This window comes from Sinocyclocheilus grahami, unplaced genomic scaffold (assembly GCF_001515645.1).
Source record: "Sinocyclocheilus grahami isolate Dianchi unplaced genomic scaffold, SAMN03320097.WGS_v1.1 scaffold747.1, whole genome shotgun sequence".
NCBI classification, from domain to species: domain Eukaryota; kingdom Metazoa; phylum Chordata; class Actinopteri; order Cypriniformes; family Cyprinidae; genus Sinocyclocheilus; species Sinocyclocheilus grahami.
In genome coordinates this window covers 1,247,680-1,262,787 of record NW_015505926.1, presented here as the reverse complement: position 1 = coordinate 1,262,787, position 15,108 = coordinate 1,247,680, and the positions used below count along the sequence as shown (strand labels likewise).

The 15,108-nt window shown below is 37.1% G+C and overlaps 1 protein-coding gene across 1 annotated transcript in view; it reads right to left on the bottom strand.

Moving 5' to 3' along the window:
* Positions 1-1,425, bottom strand: part of LOC107560941 (filamin-A-like) — a 35,200-nt gene extending 33,775 nt beyond the window's left edge. The window contains 1 exon segment of the mRNA XM_016245248.1: positions 953-1,425. Within this exon segment, the coding sequence (XP_016100734.1) occupies positions 953-1,328 (376 nt within the window). The 5' untranslated portion in view covers positions 1,329-1,425.
* Between the last annotated feature and the right edge of the window lie 13,683 nt (positions 1,426-15,108).

Sequence of the window (15,108 nt, the reverse complement as noted above, 5' to 3'; positions counted from 1 at the left end):
TTGTAATAAAGAGGAAATGCTAAATGCAATCTTGTTTGAATGAACTTCAGTTAGATGCAGAAATGAGCCATAAACTGGAGGGCGTGTCACAGTGTTAGTCATCAATCAATCACACCAGCACTGAATGAAGGAACAGTGTCTTGACATCTCCAACACAAGCCATGTTGTGCAACTTTATGTTCTAATCCCTCAGTTAAACCGTTGACACCCAAAACAACCACATTAAATTGTTGAAGACAGCTGTGCTCCTCGTGAGAGGAAGGCGTGTCCTCGTGGATCGATAATTCTACTTTGTGCCACCGGTGAAGGCCATGTTCACTGAACTATAATAAAAAATGGACACGGACAATAAAATAAAAAATACCAAAAAGCAAACTTCACTGAAATAAAAGCCTCTAGCGTGGGAAGTGATAACTATTCCTATTAAGAGGAACAGTACAGTTTTTTTCCCCACCCTTTTACTGCATCAATGCAGAAAACAATGTTTTGGTGCACTTGTTGAAAATGGACTCATTCAGCACTCAAACTAGGGTTAAACCACCCCAAACTATTCGCCACGATGTCTGCTGCTGCTTTACGACATTCAGGGCTGGACTTATAACAGTTGAATGTTGCGACTGTGGTTCCTCACTTCTTTGTCAGATTCTCAACTTCAAAGGCGATTAAAGCAATCTTATCTTATTTTCACAACCCTCTGCATGAGCAACAAGCTACAAAAAGTTCACAAAACACGTGCAACTCGTGAGACAATCATACAAATGTGCACAAAACAATCCGTGGCCACAAAGGCCTTGGTTCCCATCATTCTTTCCCGTTATTTTGTGGCCTGTCTAAAATGTAATGCCCTGTTTGTTGGCCAAATGCCGGGTCATATTGGATGCCACAAGCTTTGTTTTATAACTTACATACTATATTTAATAAAGTGCAATGTTCGATTGAAATCAGAACATACCTATAGACACCAGCTTGATATTTTCCCTGTCGAGGAACTCCAGAGCCACAGAGACGTTCTCCAGCTGCATCTGTCTGAACGTGGGGCGCTGGTTGAACTTGCGGAACATCTTCTTCTGGCTGAGCACCTCCAGAAGCGCGATCAGCCGGAGCCCATCGCTCAGGTCCGTCTGCAGGTTCGCTAAGCGCTTATTGACACATTTCAGGTGCTCGTTGCACCAACGCGTGAATGTGTTTTGCTGGATCTTCTTCCATGGCGCGTCCTCGGCGAGATCTTTCTCTGTAGCGGGCATGTCTGCGTCCTTGTCCGGGGAGAGAGAAGCGTTGGATAGGGGAGCGGCGGCGCTCGACTGGTGGGGGCGTGTGTGTTGACTCATTTTTATCGACTCGGGTCTCCTGCACTAATTCGCTGTCTCGCTTTTTGGGTGGAGTCTTGAGGAATTGTACAATTTGCGTTATCTTCTTTCCAAAGTTATGTGACTAGAAGGGAAAACAAAGAATGGACTGAAATCAGGCTAAAATACACATGCGTTTAATTACATTTGTGTTTCTCATCGACACATGGCTGAAGTACGTGGACATTTTCAAACATATTCTATAAAACGTATTCAGTTTTTAAGTTGCTGAATGAAAGTATGCCATTGTGTGTCATTCATTTGTGTACGGTAACTGGTCTGAAAACAGCTCACATGATACAGCATTCACGGGATATTACGCAATGTCAAGTGTGCATAAACCTCTGTCGCATCATGTACTGACAATAATACTTAAAATATCGTTCAAAATCAGTATTTCGAAGTATAACTCTTCTGACGTGAGAAAGCGATTTCAATTAAATAAATAATTTGTGTTACACAGAATTTAATTAAAGCTCTGTTGTATCTTATGTATATGTTTTATCATGTTTAAAAAATATTTTTATTTGATACTAAAATAGTGTTTCACTTTATGCATTTATCAACACATATAGCCTAGATAAAGTCCAGACTAAATCTAAGCAAATGTTCTACCTTGCCATATTCGTGTGTTGATGTAATGCCACCAATTATCAAATTATGAACTGCAGTTGGATAAGGTGTCCAAATAACCTAAGTGAAAATTCACAATAGATGAGTAAGAAAGTTGAAAATATTTCTAAAGAGGTGTTCTGAATACCCAAGGTGTGCGAATAAAAATCTTGGCCGGATCTCTACCCTCCTTGTAGCCATTTTGTAAGAGAACATTTAGAACTGCATTAATCCCACATTTGTCTAAATAAGGCAAATGAGCCAAAACAGTGTGTGAGGACGCAGTCCAAAAAGAATGTTTCCCTTTAGAGCATTTTTCAGCGTTTGTCTCTCCAGGAGAATCTGTGGAATGCCCTTCATGTAATGAGCCACCGATGCCCCTCTGACCCCCTCTCCAATTCCCCGCCCCATCATAAAACATCTACATAACCACATAATGTGTTATAGGCCTACTCTTGCTCTCATTCTTTGTCTCTTCATATTTATTCTCAGGGAAAACTTTATATTTCTAGCAGAGCATAAGATGAGAAGAAGAAATGCTCAGACTTGTCATTAAGCTTTCATCACAGTGTCACAACTTAACCGATAAGGTTACTTCATGTCAGACAGTCTCAAGATCACGAACTTCATTCATAACTAGGTATTTATAGTCCTCGGATAACTTTATATCTCTTTGGTTTTATTTTCAGTTAACGACATTACCAATGTCCTATTGTTCTCAAACCCCATGAGATATTATCATGTCCACAATGCAGTCTAACTGTAAATAGGCCAGTGCTCAGAAACAAAGGATGAACAAACAAGTCAGTCGTTCAGAACAAGCCACTACTGCAGCCATATTGTACTCTGGCGTCACCTGCAGGAAATATGAAGTATGACAGGCTGATTTTATGTTCCTTCTACCCAACATCTCCACATACAACGCTTATTGATGGTTAAAAAAAGCAATATTTTAGTCCAGTTTATAATTTGACATTTTAGTGGGTCAGGTTACGGTCATCGCCATTGTGTCCCGAGATGTTCTCACTATTATAGTGAGGCCAGATATTTTGAAATGCAGTCTAAGGATATTATTTCACATATTTTGAGACAAATTTCTCATTTGCTACAAAATTGATTGGCTGCTGAAGAGAGGCGAGACTATGAGTGTGTCACTTTTTAATAATTAAAGACTCCGAGTTTGCTGTTTAATACATTACTTTATTTCAGCTGGATCTTTTAATGGCTCAGCATGGGCCTGTCTATGTGACTCCGTAACTGTCTTTGACTGCAAACATTCCCAGTTCTTCATTCCTTAGAGGGAAAGAGAAGGGACCAGCTATAACTGCCTACTTTATCAAAGAGCCTTGGGGTGGGGTGACATCATATTGCCCCCACCACACCTTTAACTAAATCCAGCAGTCTGAAACCTGGTATGTCATATGGGATTTGACGCTGGTATTTTGTTCTTCCCCCTCCTATCACTTGTATACAGAAACACATTCATGGCAAAATGAATGCTTGCAAATGTAAACTACTGATATTTCCTACTGGCACAATCACGCAAAATAATACATAATAATGGTGACCAATCTAACATGGCTAACATGTATGTTTATGTATGTTATTAAAACACATATATATAATGTTACATATACACTCTTAAAAATAAAGGTGCTTCACGATGCCATAGAATAACCTTTTTGTCTAAATGGCTCCATAAAGAACCTTTAACATCTGAAGAACCTTTCGGTTTCACAAAAGGTTCTTTGTGGCGAAAGAAGGTTCTTCAGATTATAAAAAGGTAAGAAAGAGATGGTTCTTTAAAGAACCTTTGACTGAATGGTTCTTTGTGGAACCAAAAATGGTTCTTCTATGGCATCGCTTGAAGAACCTTTTGAAGCACCTTTATTTTTAAGAGTGTATATATAAATTATGTATATATAATTTTAACCCTGCATTTGTCTGTTTTTTCTTGCCCACATTCTCTAGAGTGTGTCAAGTCAACCTAGATCAAGACAAGACAGGCAGAGATCTTCTGGCAGCAAAAGAAAGGCAGAAAGATATCAGTGGAGAGTAAATGAAAATAGCCACATGCAAAGAAAAGGCATCAACAAAGCCAGGAATCTTAGTGGGAATAGTCCAAAATCTTCCATACATCAGGTGCTTCAGACTAACAAAACATCCCAGTTAGGTTAAACATGCATAACCAAATCCTTTTTTTTTGTTTTGTTTGTATAGACCTTCTTCAGTGTGTTTCATTTGTCAAGGTACACATGTGATCTTGGTGCTTACTTAGAAAGGAGCACAGAGAAATTAAGAAACTTGTGTAGAATCTCATAGTAGAATTTAGAACTAGTTTGAGGTTGTTTAGTTACTAGAGTCTTAACTCTCTAAATATGAGATTAAATAAATTGCACAAATATTAATATCACAATGCACAACAAAACATATGTTCACTATGCACACAAGAGGCAGTAGTAATCTCATTCAGAGGACTGTGAAGACCAGGAAAAATGTTGTCATTGCTGGAAATTGAGCCACATGCAAAGAAAAGGCATCAACAAAGCCAGGAATCTTAGTGGGAATAGTCCAAAATCTTCCATACATCAGGTGCTTCAGACTAACAAAACATCCCAGTTAGGTTAAACATGCATAACCAAATCCTTTTTTTTTTGTTTTGTTTGTATAGACCTTCTTCAGTGTGTTTCATTTGTCAAGGTACACATGTGATCTTGGTGCTTACTTAGAAAGGAGCACAGAGAAATTAAGAAACTTGTGTAGAATCTCATAGTAGAATTTAGAACTAGTTTGAGGTTGTTTAGTTACTAGAGTCCTAACTCTCTAAATATGAGATTAAATAAATTGCACAAATATTAATATCACAATGCACAACAAAACATATGTTCACTATGCACACAAGAGGCAGTAGTAATCTCATTCAGAGGACTGTGAAGACCAGGAAAAATGTTGTCATTGCTGGAAATTGAGTCTATATATGGGCTAATAAAATATTATGCTCAGTTTTATTGACAGTAAACACATAATTAGTACAGTAGCAGGCAAAGAGATCAAGGAGGAGCAAAGCAAAAAGAGGCAAAGAGACATGACATGTAGGGAGAGAAAACAGTTTGAAGCTCTCACATTTTCCCATTGTAATCCCAAGAATTCTTTGTCTACATTCCTTTTTGTTTTATTAGTTTAGAAAAAGGAGGCAATTTATTCTCAAAGATAAGTTTAGACAGAAAGAATGAGGCAGAAAAACATTTCGTTTTTTTATTATTCAAAGTGAGTCTTGCACCCTAAGCATTAGACATCCCTTTTGCATGTTAGATAGAAGCCAGAACAACATTTTTAACTGTTTAAATTTACTGAACATCCGCCTAATTGTGTTTTATGAGGTATGGCAACAAAATAGCAGCAGAGTTTAACAAGGCAATAATGTTTATCAAGAACTGGCCAAGTTAAAAAGCAAGTATGTGTTCTTTGATCAAAAGAAAAAGAAGGACAGAAAGATTGAGAGAGAGGGGCCTGTTGTGACCCATCCGTTTCTGGGTGTAATTCTTTAACACAGGAAGCTGTAGTGACAGATACGGCATGTTTTCCACAGGAACGTGTGGCTCTGTGGAAGGATGGATATGATCATTGGAGGGCAGAGAGTCCTGTTGTTAACTATATTAGCTGAAAAACAAGGATGATAGCTGAGCTCTGATTCACCAGCATTCTGACACAGGCAGAAGCAAAATGAAGGCAGAAAACAAACCAATAACATTTAGTTTTCCCTGAGGACGTCAGGTAAATTTGTGCACAGACTTATGTTCACAGACTTACTTTGTGATCATAATCCTGAATTGACACATTTTTTTATAATGTTAGAATTACATCTCATGCATCAAGCTCATGCACCCACACCCAGTAAAAAACTACAGAGATCCCATCCATCTGAACCAGTACAAGAATTGCATAAGACATCCATTAAAAACAAATATGTTTTTTTCAAAAAGAGCAGACTCTCTTGTTTTTGTTCGTCGTCTTTGTGTTTTCATAGGTTGATGTTCACGGCCTTCAAGGACAGAGAGGTTCAAGTTGTATCATACGGGGACGCTGTATCGACAACCATCGAGAGACAGAATAACAAGATGATTCTTCTAATAGACTATCAAGATTGCATTTCACAAACAGAGACATTCTGATCTACAGAGGTCAAATTTAGGCTACATTAAACCAGCAAACATTAGTGCTCAGTTGTTCACATCATCTTTTTTTAAATGTGGCAAATATTAGATTGCTGTGAGAATTGATCATGGTCCTGAACTGACCCGCATGTGCAAAAGAACGATAATGAGATGCCATGACTGTCATACGGAAGTAAACACGGGGGCCACTGATGTCACTGGTGATAAAGTGGACGAAGATGAGGAGAGAGAAAAGTTTTTAAATATTTAGCTCGTATAGAGCTGTAACTGTAATACTTATGAGTTTAACACCTCACTGCCTCTCCACCGACTACCTCTGCAACTGTATATCATATTCACAGCGTGAGCAAAGATCTACCGGTATGTAAAATCTTTGGAGTGACTCCCGTCAGTGCCAAATCATGACGAACATTGATCTAGAATGACGTAAATTCAGACTGATGCCATATTGCAAAACATCTGACCTGTTTTAGATTTAGGACCACATATGGAAGTGGCCCAAATCAGAATCAAAAAGGTCAGATTCCATGAGGTTCGTGCTCTTCAACACTGCATGAAAAATAAAATGATCTGAGTCACATATCAGCAAAAAAAATTCGATCCTGCAGCCTGAACCTAACCTTAGACACTATATTAGTAGGAGGTTTTATGGCCATTTAATACTTTTTAGAGACAGAAGCTCATTTTGACATCAGTTCAGCTCTGAATTTAGTTTATAGGTATGCCAAACCTCAGCATTTATCTCAGTCCTTTTAATTTGGCCTATTTTATGCATATCATTGATCTAGCCTGATCTAGCCATCACTATTTGGCCTTTGTCAAAGTCATTCAGATCTTTTCACATGCCTATTTTTCCTGCTTCCAACACATGAAATTCAAGAACTGACTGTTCACTTTCTGCCTAATATATTCCACACATTTACATGTTCCATTGTAACCATATAATCAATGTTCACTTCACCTATCATTGGATTTAATGTTGTGGCTAATCAGTGTATACATTTTTTTATTTATTTAATGTTTATATATATATATAAATAAAAAAATTATATATTTGTTGTGTAGCAGTCATTCTTTATTGTCTTTATAGTGCTAAAGTCAAGAAAAAAACACATCTGCATCAAGCTGGGGTTAATTAGCGTGGGGAAAGTTATCTTACGTACAACACTACACTTATGTGTCTAAAGACACACTAAAGACACCAGCACTCACCTACAAACATGTCTGAAGGCAGTGAAAGTGTTTGTACCATCTGTTACTGTTTGAGAGGATATTACAGCAGAGTGAGTCAGAGTCAAAAGCTAGAAGTGTGTAATAGGTGTCATCAGCTCCAGTGCTTCATACTGTGGCTTTATTCTTCACTGCACATCACAGAAAACAGAACGGCCTTCTGGTTGACTGACTGTACATGGATAGTCACTCTGATCTCACAGGCAGTTCAAGTACACACACACACACACACACACACACAGAAATGCCAGAACATTACAGTGCATGGCCAAGGAAAAACTATATTAATCAGTGTTGATATCTTTGATATCAACTGCAAAGAAGTGTGACCAGTGAGCACTGTGATACAACTGATCCAGTAAATAAAACTACCTGCTTAATCACTGATGCCGCACCCATCTTGTCCGTCTCATTCTGCCACACCTCATTAAAAAACAAGAGGTGTCACCAGGTTTTGGTAGCAATATAGTAAAGCTTGTAGCATCTTGATGATTCTCATGAATAATCATCTATTTTTTACCTCCTCAAGTCTGTAACTCTCTGGATAACTACTGCCTGATGGTAACTCTGGGAGGGGAGCAGATGTGGTGTTTGGAGCACATTGTCCTTCCCTTGGGTATCTTAAAAAAATAGTCAGAGAATTGGTCTATTAACTCATTCCTGGTTCTGTTTTTGGCAGGAAGGAGCCATTCAGTCATTCCCTCCAACCACCTATTGGTTAAACTTCTCAATAAGAACATTTACATAAGCTATGGTGGATTTTGAGTAGCTGAACTTCAATCTTCATTAGTCTGTCCAAGTAAATGACACAATGTATTATTGAGTATTAAAAGAATTAAATACACATTGCTTTCTGTGATTAATATCTATGTTCAAAACCTTGGGGTTTGTATGATTTTATAAATGTTTTTAAAAGAAGTCTCTTATTCTCACTAAGACTGGATTTATTTAATCAAAGTAAAAATGGTATTGTGGAATATTATTACAATTTTAAATAAATGTTTGCTATTTAAATATGTTCAAATGTATTTCTGTGGTGCAAAGCTGAATTCTCAACAGCCATTACTCCAGTCTTCAGTGTCACATGATCCTTCAGAAATCATTCTGATAATATAAATCTTTTGAAACATTACAAACGTCATTTTTGATCAATTTAATGCAACCTTGCTCAATAGAATTTATAATAGAATATTATTTAAAAAACATTACTGACCCCAAACTTTGGAACAGTGTGCATGCTGGACAAAGAGTCAAGGTACAATCAGATTATCCAGGTCTGTTAGTCCAACTTCACAATAAACAGACTTTTACGATTACAGACAGACTAAACTTTAGTCACTGAAGGGACATTTTTAAAAGACAAATTATTTCAATAGTCCAATTGAAATCAAACTTTTAAAATGCATTTAAATGCACTAAATGAGTGGTAGAAGTGGCTAGAGTGCTGGTATAGTGACAACTCAGGCCCATGTTGTGTGCTACAGAATTGGGATTGATAATTGTGTACTATGCAAATGATGAAATCGCAAGAAATATGTAATTGTGTTGAAAATAATTTATTGGCTTAACAAGAGATTTTTCATTTAGTTAATGAGCAAACTAAAATGGCCAAACAAGTTAGTGAGGACTAACATTAAGTTGTTGATTTTTTAAAAACATTTTTTAACATCAACTATTGCATTTTTACTGTGTGGCCTACAAAGTGTAAGGATATTTTACAACATAGAATCTAGTCTTGTTAGATTGGGCACTATAAAGCATGCCTACTCTTGTCTCTGTCTATCCTTGCAATGAGATTGGGGAATGAGATTGGCTTCCATTTAATCCTGCTTGGAGAACAGAATCAGCTGATGATGGAAGTGCCCAAACTGTGCCCACTGAAAGAGAAAATTGTAAATATGAACACTGTCTATTCAATAGATCAGATAACAGAAATTCTGATATGGAGAAAGGAGCATGCATATGGTTTATTCATACTAATGATAAGATCTTGCCAGAAAGAACCCACATTTTCCATTTTGATGAGATTTGTATGGAGAATTTCAAACAAACAATGTGTGCATGACTGCAACAATCTCATCAAAGATATTAACACATTGCGGTCAAACATGATTATAAATTTAGCATTCATCTGCTTTTCCTAATTGTGTTTGAGTTTGTTTAAAGTCAATATTACTCTGATCAACACTGACACAGTTGTCAATTTATTCTATTCAAAAAGTGTACAAAAAGTTAGATGAGTGTAAATAGGGGTAGATACTGTTTGCACTATAGCAACAAATAGCATCATGTTAGATATGAGTAATATGTTATTTGTACTAACATAAAATAATCATGTAAATTCCGGTAAAAAATGTATAGCCTGAATGCACTGTAAGTCGCTTTAGATAAAAGCGTGTGCTAAATGCATAAATTCAATTCAATTCAATTCAATTAAAAGACTTGAGCAATGAAGGGTGGAGTCAGACCCTGCCTTTATTTAAACAATATTTTACTTTTTTATGATATCATAATGTTATCATAAATTGAAGGAAGTTCTATTGTAATCATTTAATTGTTAAGTAACGGGGGGGGGGGGGGGGTTTCATTTCGGTGCGCCACTAATTCGGTCTGCTTACATTCATCCAAAAATGTTGTGGGAAGAAGGAAAGGTAAACAGACTCACATTGAATATTTACCCGAGGTGCGGAAATGTGACATTTTGGCAGTGAACGCTGTGTGCGAAATCTTTGTAGTGTGCAAAATGAGGCCCAGTTTATTCTCTACAATGAAGTGAAAACAGACATTAATGTCTTGAGGGATCGAGATAATGATAGTCAATGAACATCATCTGCACATGCTCATTCATTCTTAGCTTACAGCTGTCTGTTTGTGTTGTTTCAAGGAAGATGCTGAGACATGCTCAGAAGGTTTGACTGTACAAGGGTCAGCGTGACACAATAACCTTCAGAGCGGCGGTCATGATGTCTGAGACTCCCACTTTTCTTCCTTATGTTCTCTCTTTCTTTTCTCGCTTACTCTGATTCGTTCTAACTGGGAAGTCTGACCTTATTAAGAACACTGTGAGATGCAGGCATAGGCAAGCAAGCTTGACAAATCACACATTACGTCACACCCTGCCTTCCAGCGCATTTCATATCGCAAACGTGCGCATATAAAACAATGTGCTGGCAGTAAACATTACTTCATATTCAGATAACAGGAGACTGTTTTATAGAGTCACTGCATGAAGATACATTTTATGTCTGAAAAATGCTGGTTTTCGACTTACATTGTAAAATATAATGTGAGTCTCCGTCAGTGTGTTACATTCACTTCATCACTGGCTGACTTGATTCATGATGTCTTTAAAAGGTAAGCCTACTAAGTAAACTCTGAATCACATCCAAAGAATCTCTCATCAATTTTCACTCAATACTTCCCACAAATTCGTTCTTGCTCTTTCTCATTCAAAAGTCGTACTCATGACGACCTATACCCACAAACCCACAAACCCACTCAAACACTCATATGCGCACGCAGATGATGGTGCAAAGTCGTGCATTTGAATACAGAGACACGCACTTACCCTTTTCCTCTCCACAAACACAGCCATATATGGTAAGCTGTGTGTTTGTGGAGGTAAGACAAGGAGAGCGAGAAAGAGAGAGAGAGAGAGAGAGAGATCTGCTCTCACAGAGAACTAAACAACCCTCCATCATGAAAGCTTCTGTGCCACGCCTCGAACAACCCTAAAATCATGTTGCTGTGTAAAGACTGTATAAACATTATGAGCGGTAGCTGTAATTTTTTGCTTTTGGTGGACTAGCCGACTAAAATAAAGAGTGATGATCCCCTGCAGAGTGAAGCTCGCTGGGCCTTCAGAGCTGCAGTGAGGAAGGAGATCTCATGTTTGCTGAACAGATGAGGAATTTTGTTTTATACACTCTCATACCTACTCAATAGTAAAATTATATAAAGTTTACTTCAGGACATACCATGGATGCTTACAGTGCATAGTGATGTGTTACGGCTGGTGAAAATGAATTCTTTCTTGAAATTGGCTTGTAAATGTTTGATATTTGATACTGACATCAGCAAACCTTATGTGGCAAACCAGAGAATAATGCATACTAATGATCTAAAACAGTGCTTCCCAAACTGTTATTGTAATTAAATCATAACAATCTAAAACATACAAAGAAAAAAATAATAAGTCAATAAAATAATATAAAACTAAATAAAATCAAATAAGTAAGATAAATAAAATAAAATAAAACACTTAAAAGATTAAATATTTTATTTGTTCACCTGCATGTATTGTGACAATTAACCAACATCAGAGAACGGTGAACATACAAATATGTTAAATATTAATTTAAAATCTCAGAGGATATTACAAGCAGTATTGGGGGTAACTCATTACAAGTACACAAATGTATCTAATCCCATTTTATTAACCAATGTCTTTGCTGCTGACCTTTGATGATCCAGTTCAACCATACTAATAGACAAAAATGACTTTACATAATCTAACAATTGTGCTTTGTTTTTATATTGCTGACGAGTGTTTCTTCTCCTGCATTCTTCATTCATACAGACGTGAATTTGCTTTTGCTTCAGCCTGAGGTTTATTCATTACACTTTTTGGTGTGAAAGGGCTTTTATATTTGCTATAATCAAGCCCTGCTTATATTTAAAAAGTAACGCGAAAGTAACGCAAAAGTAATATAACGCATTACTTTCCATAAAAAGTAACTAAGTAATGTAATTAGTTACTTTTTTAGGGAGTAACGCAATATTGTAATGCATTACTTTTAAAAGTAACTTTCCCCAACACTGATTACAAGTAAATATTTTAGGTCTAAGGGGATTGGCTGACAGATTTTTTTTTGGAAATAAACATATTTGGTTCTCATTTGATTATTGCAATGCCTATTTCTGAGTAAATACCAAGTAATATCAAAATATATCTAACTGGTGTCTATGTTCAAATCACTCATGATGATATTCATAGTGAGTGTAATATTTCTTCTGTACAAGGGTTTAACAAACATGAAGTAAGGTTATTTAGTCATATTGCCAATAAATCTTTTTGTGCTCCGTCAACAAAAATGGGGGTTCCAAAATAGTTTCAACCATCATGTCTCTGAGCAGTGCACTGTGGTGTTTTGTTCCTGAGTGTATCTGAATGAGTCATTTGAGTGAATGATTCAATAATTTATTTATTTCGTTTTTAAATTAATCAGTGGTTGAAAATTAAATGGCATACTTTTCGACTATATTTCATGTTTGAATTCACAGTATGAATAAAATAGTATAGGCAATAAGTACCCAGATGATTCTGAAGTGTGCATACGAGATACTATACTATGCCATGAGGCTATACGGGAGAAGAGTGTTTAATGGCAGTGAAGCAATGCATCTGATTCTGGTGGTGAATGTAATACTTCCACGTTACATTCATACTACACACATTCATACCATAGAACAAATTTTTAGCAGCCGTGAAGTAATTACTTTTTCAAAAAAAGTATACCTACTCAGAGAGATGTAATTTGGGACATAGCCTTTGTTTTGTTCCTGAATGAATCTGTGTATTTTAAACAAATGTCAATTTTACATTCAGACAGGGGTTCAGTAAACTGCTGGGCCCTGCAAAGCTAATGTTAGCCTCAAGACCCCCATCCAAATTCACTGCCTCATCCAAGCCTCAGAGGAATAACAAAAATATCCTCTCTGTGCTGCTTCACTTGCACACACGCTCCCCCAATCTGATCCAGCATCTACACAAAATCAACTGCATAAATATACAGTGGGTAAAATAAGTATAGAACACATCACCATTTTTCTCAGTAAATATATTTCTAAAGGTGCTGTTGACATGAAATTTTCACCAGATGTCAGTAACAATCAAAGTAATCCACGCATACAAAGAAAACAAAAAAAATGTTCAGAAATTAAGTTCTGTGTAATAAAGTAGAATGACACAGGGAAAGAGTATTGAACACATGAAGAAAGGGAGGTGCAAAAAGGCATGGAAAGCCAAGACACCAGCTGAAATCTATCAGTAATTAGAAAGCAATCCTGCCCCTTGTCAGTGTAAATTAAAATTAGTTGGTTCAGTCCCAGCTGATGGCCTATAAAAAGGTGTCTCATGACCAATGTGTCACACAAGAAACATTTCATGATGGGTAAAAGCAAAGAGCTCTCTCAAGACTTTCACAACCTTATTGTTGCAAAACATACTGATGGCATTGTTTAGAGAAGGGTTTCTATACTTCTGAATGTTCCAGTGAGCAATGCTGGGACCATAATCTGGAAGTGGAAAGAACATCATTTCACCATAAACCGGCCATGACCAGGTGCTCCCCGCAAGATTTCTGACAGAGGAGTGGAAAAATTATCAGAAGAGTTGTCCAAGAGCCAAGGATCACTTGTGGAGGGCTTCAGAAAGACCTGGAATTAGCATGTACAGTTGTTTCAAAGAAAATAATAAGTACAATAAGTAATGCACTCAACCGCCGTGGCCTATATACACGCTCACCACGCAAGACTCCATGGCTGAAGAAAAAGCATGTTGAAGCTCGTTTAAAATTTGCTGCACAACATTTAGACAAGCCTGTGAAATACCGGGAGAATATAGTCTGGTCAGATGAGACCAAAATTGTACTCTTTGGATGCCATAATACACACCATGTTTGGAGGTCAAATGGCACTGCACATCACCCCAAAACATCATGGTGTGGCACTGGCAAAATTCATAGAATTGAAGGAAGGATGAATGGAAAAATGTACCGAGACATTCTTGATAAATATCTGCTGCCATCTACCAGGATGATGAAGATAAAATGAGGGTGGACATTCCAGCGAGACAATGATCCCAAACACAGCCAAGGAAACTCTCATTTGGTTTCAGAGAAAGAAAGTAAAGCTGCTAGAATGGCCCAGCCAATCACCTGACTTGAATCCAATAGAAAATCTATGGAAAGAACTAAAGATTAGAGTTCATAGAAGAGGCCCACAGAACCTTTGAGATTTGAAGACTCTGTGGAAGTATGGGCCAAAACCACACCTGAGCAATGCATGCGACTAGTTTCTCCGTACAGGAGGCATCTTGAAGCTGTCATTACCAACAAAGGCTTTTGTACGACGTATTAAATAAATTTCAGTAAGCGTGTTCAATACTTTTTCAACAGCACCTTTAGAAATATATTTACTGAGAAAAATGGTGATGTGTTCAATACTTATTTTACCCGCTGTACATGGGCCACAATAAAAGTCACGATCTTTGTTAATGCTTGTGCACCGGCATCAGCTACTGTATTTGAAAATATGTCCTCAAATGTGAGACAAAGAGAAAGAGAAGAAGAACAAGCAAGAAAAGGGCAGAGAGAGTGTGTCAGCAACCTTATCCTTATTTGGGAGGAGGAATGTGGAGGAGGTCAAGAACACCACAGCTATCAATGACGAATCTCTCATTCTCTCACATTCTCTTTTTTATGAGCAATAATAATTATTTTAATAATTATAATAAATAAAAAATAAATGTGTGTAAAAAATACATTATGATGAAGTTGAGATATTATGGATGATGTTGTGCAAAAGTGTGAAATGAATAACTGACAACAGGCTGTATGCATATCATAATTATGATGTAATTCATTCTTTTTATAGAACACATATGTGCACACATTACATCACACTGCACTGAAGCTGCATGAAACAGGGACACCCTTTTTATACCTGCATCTGGACTGAATAAC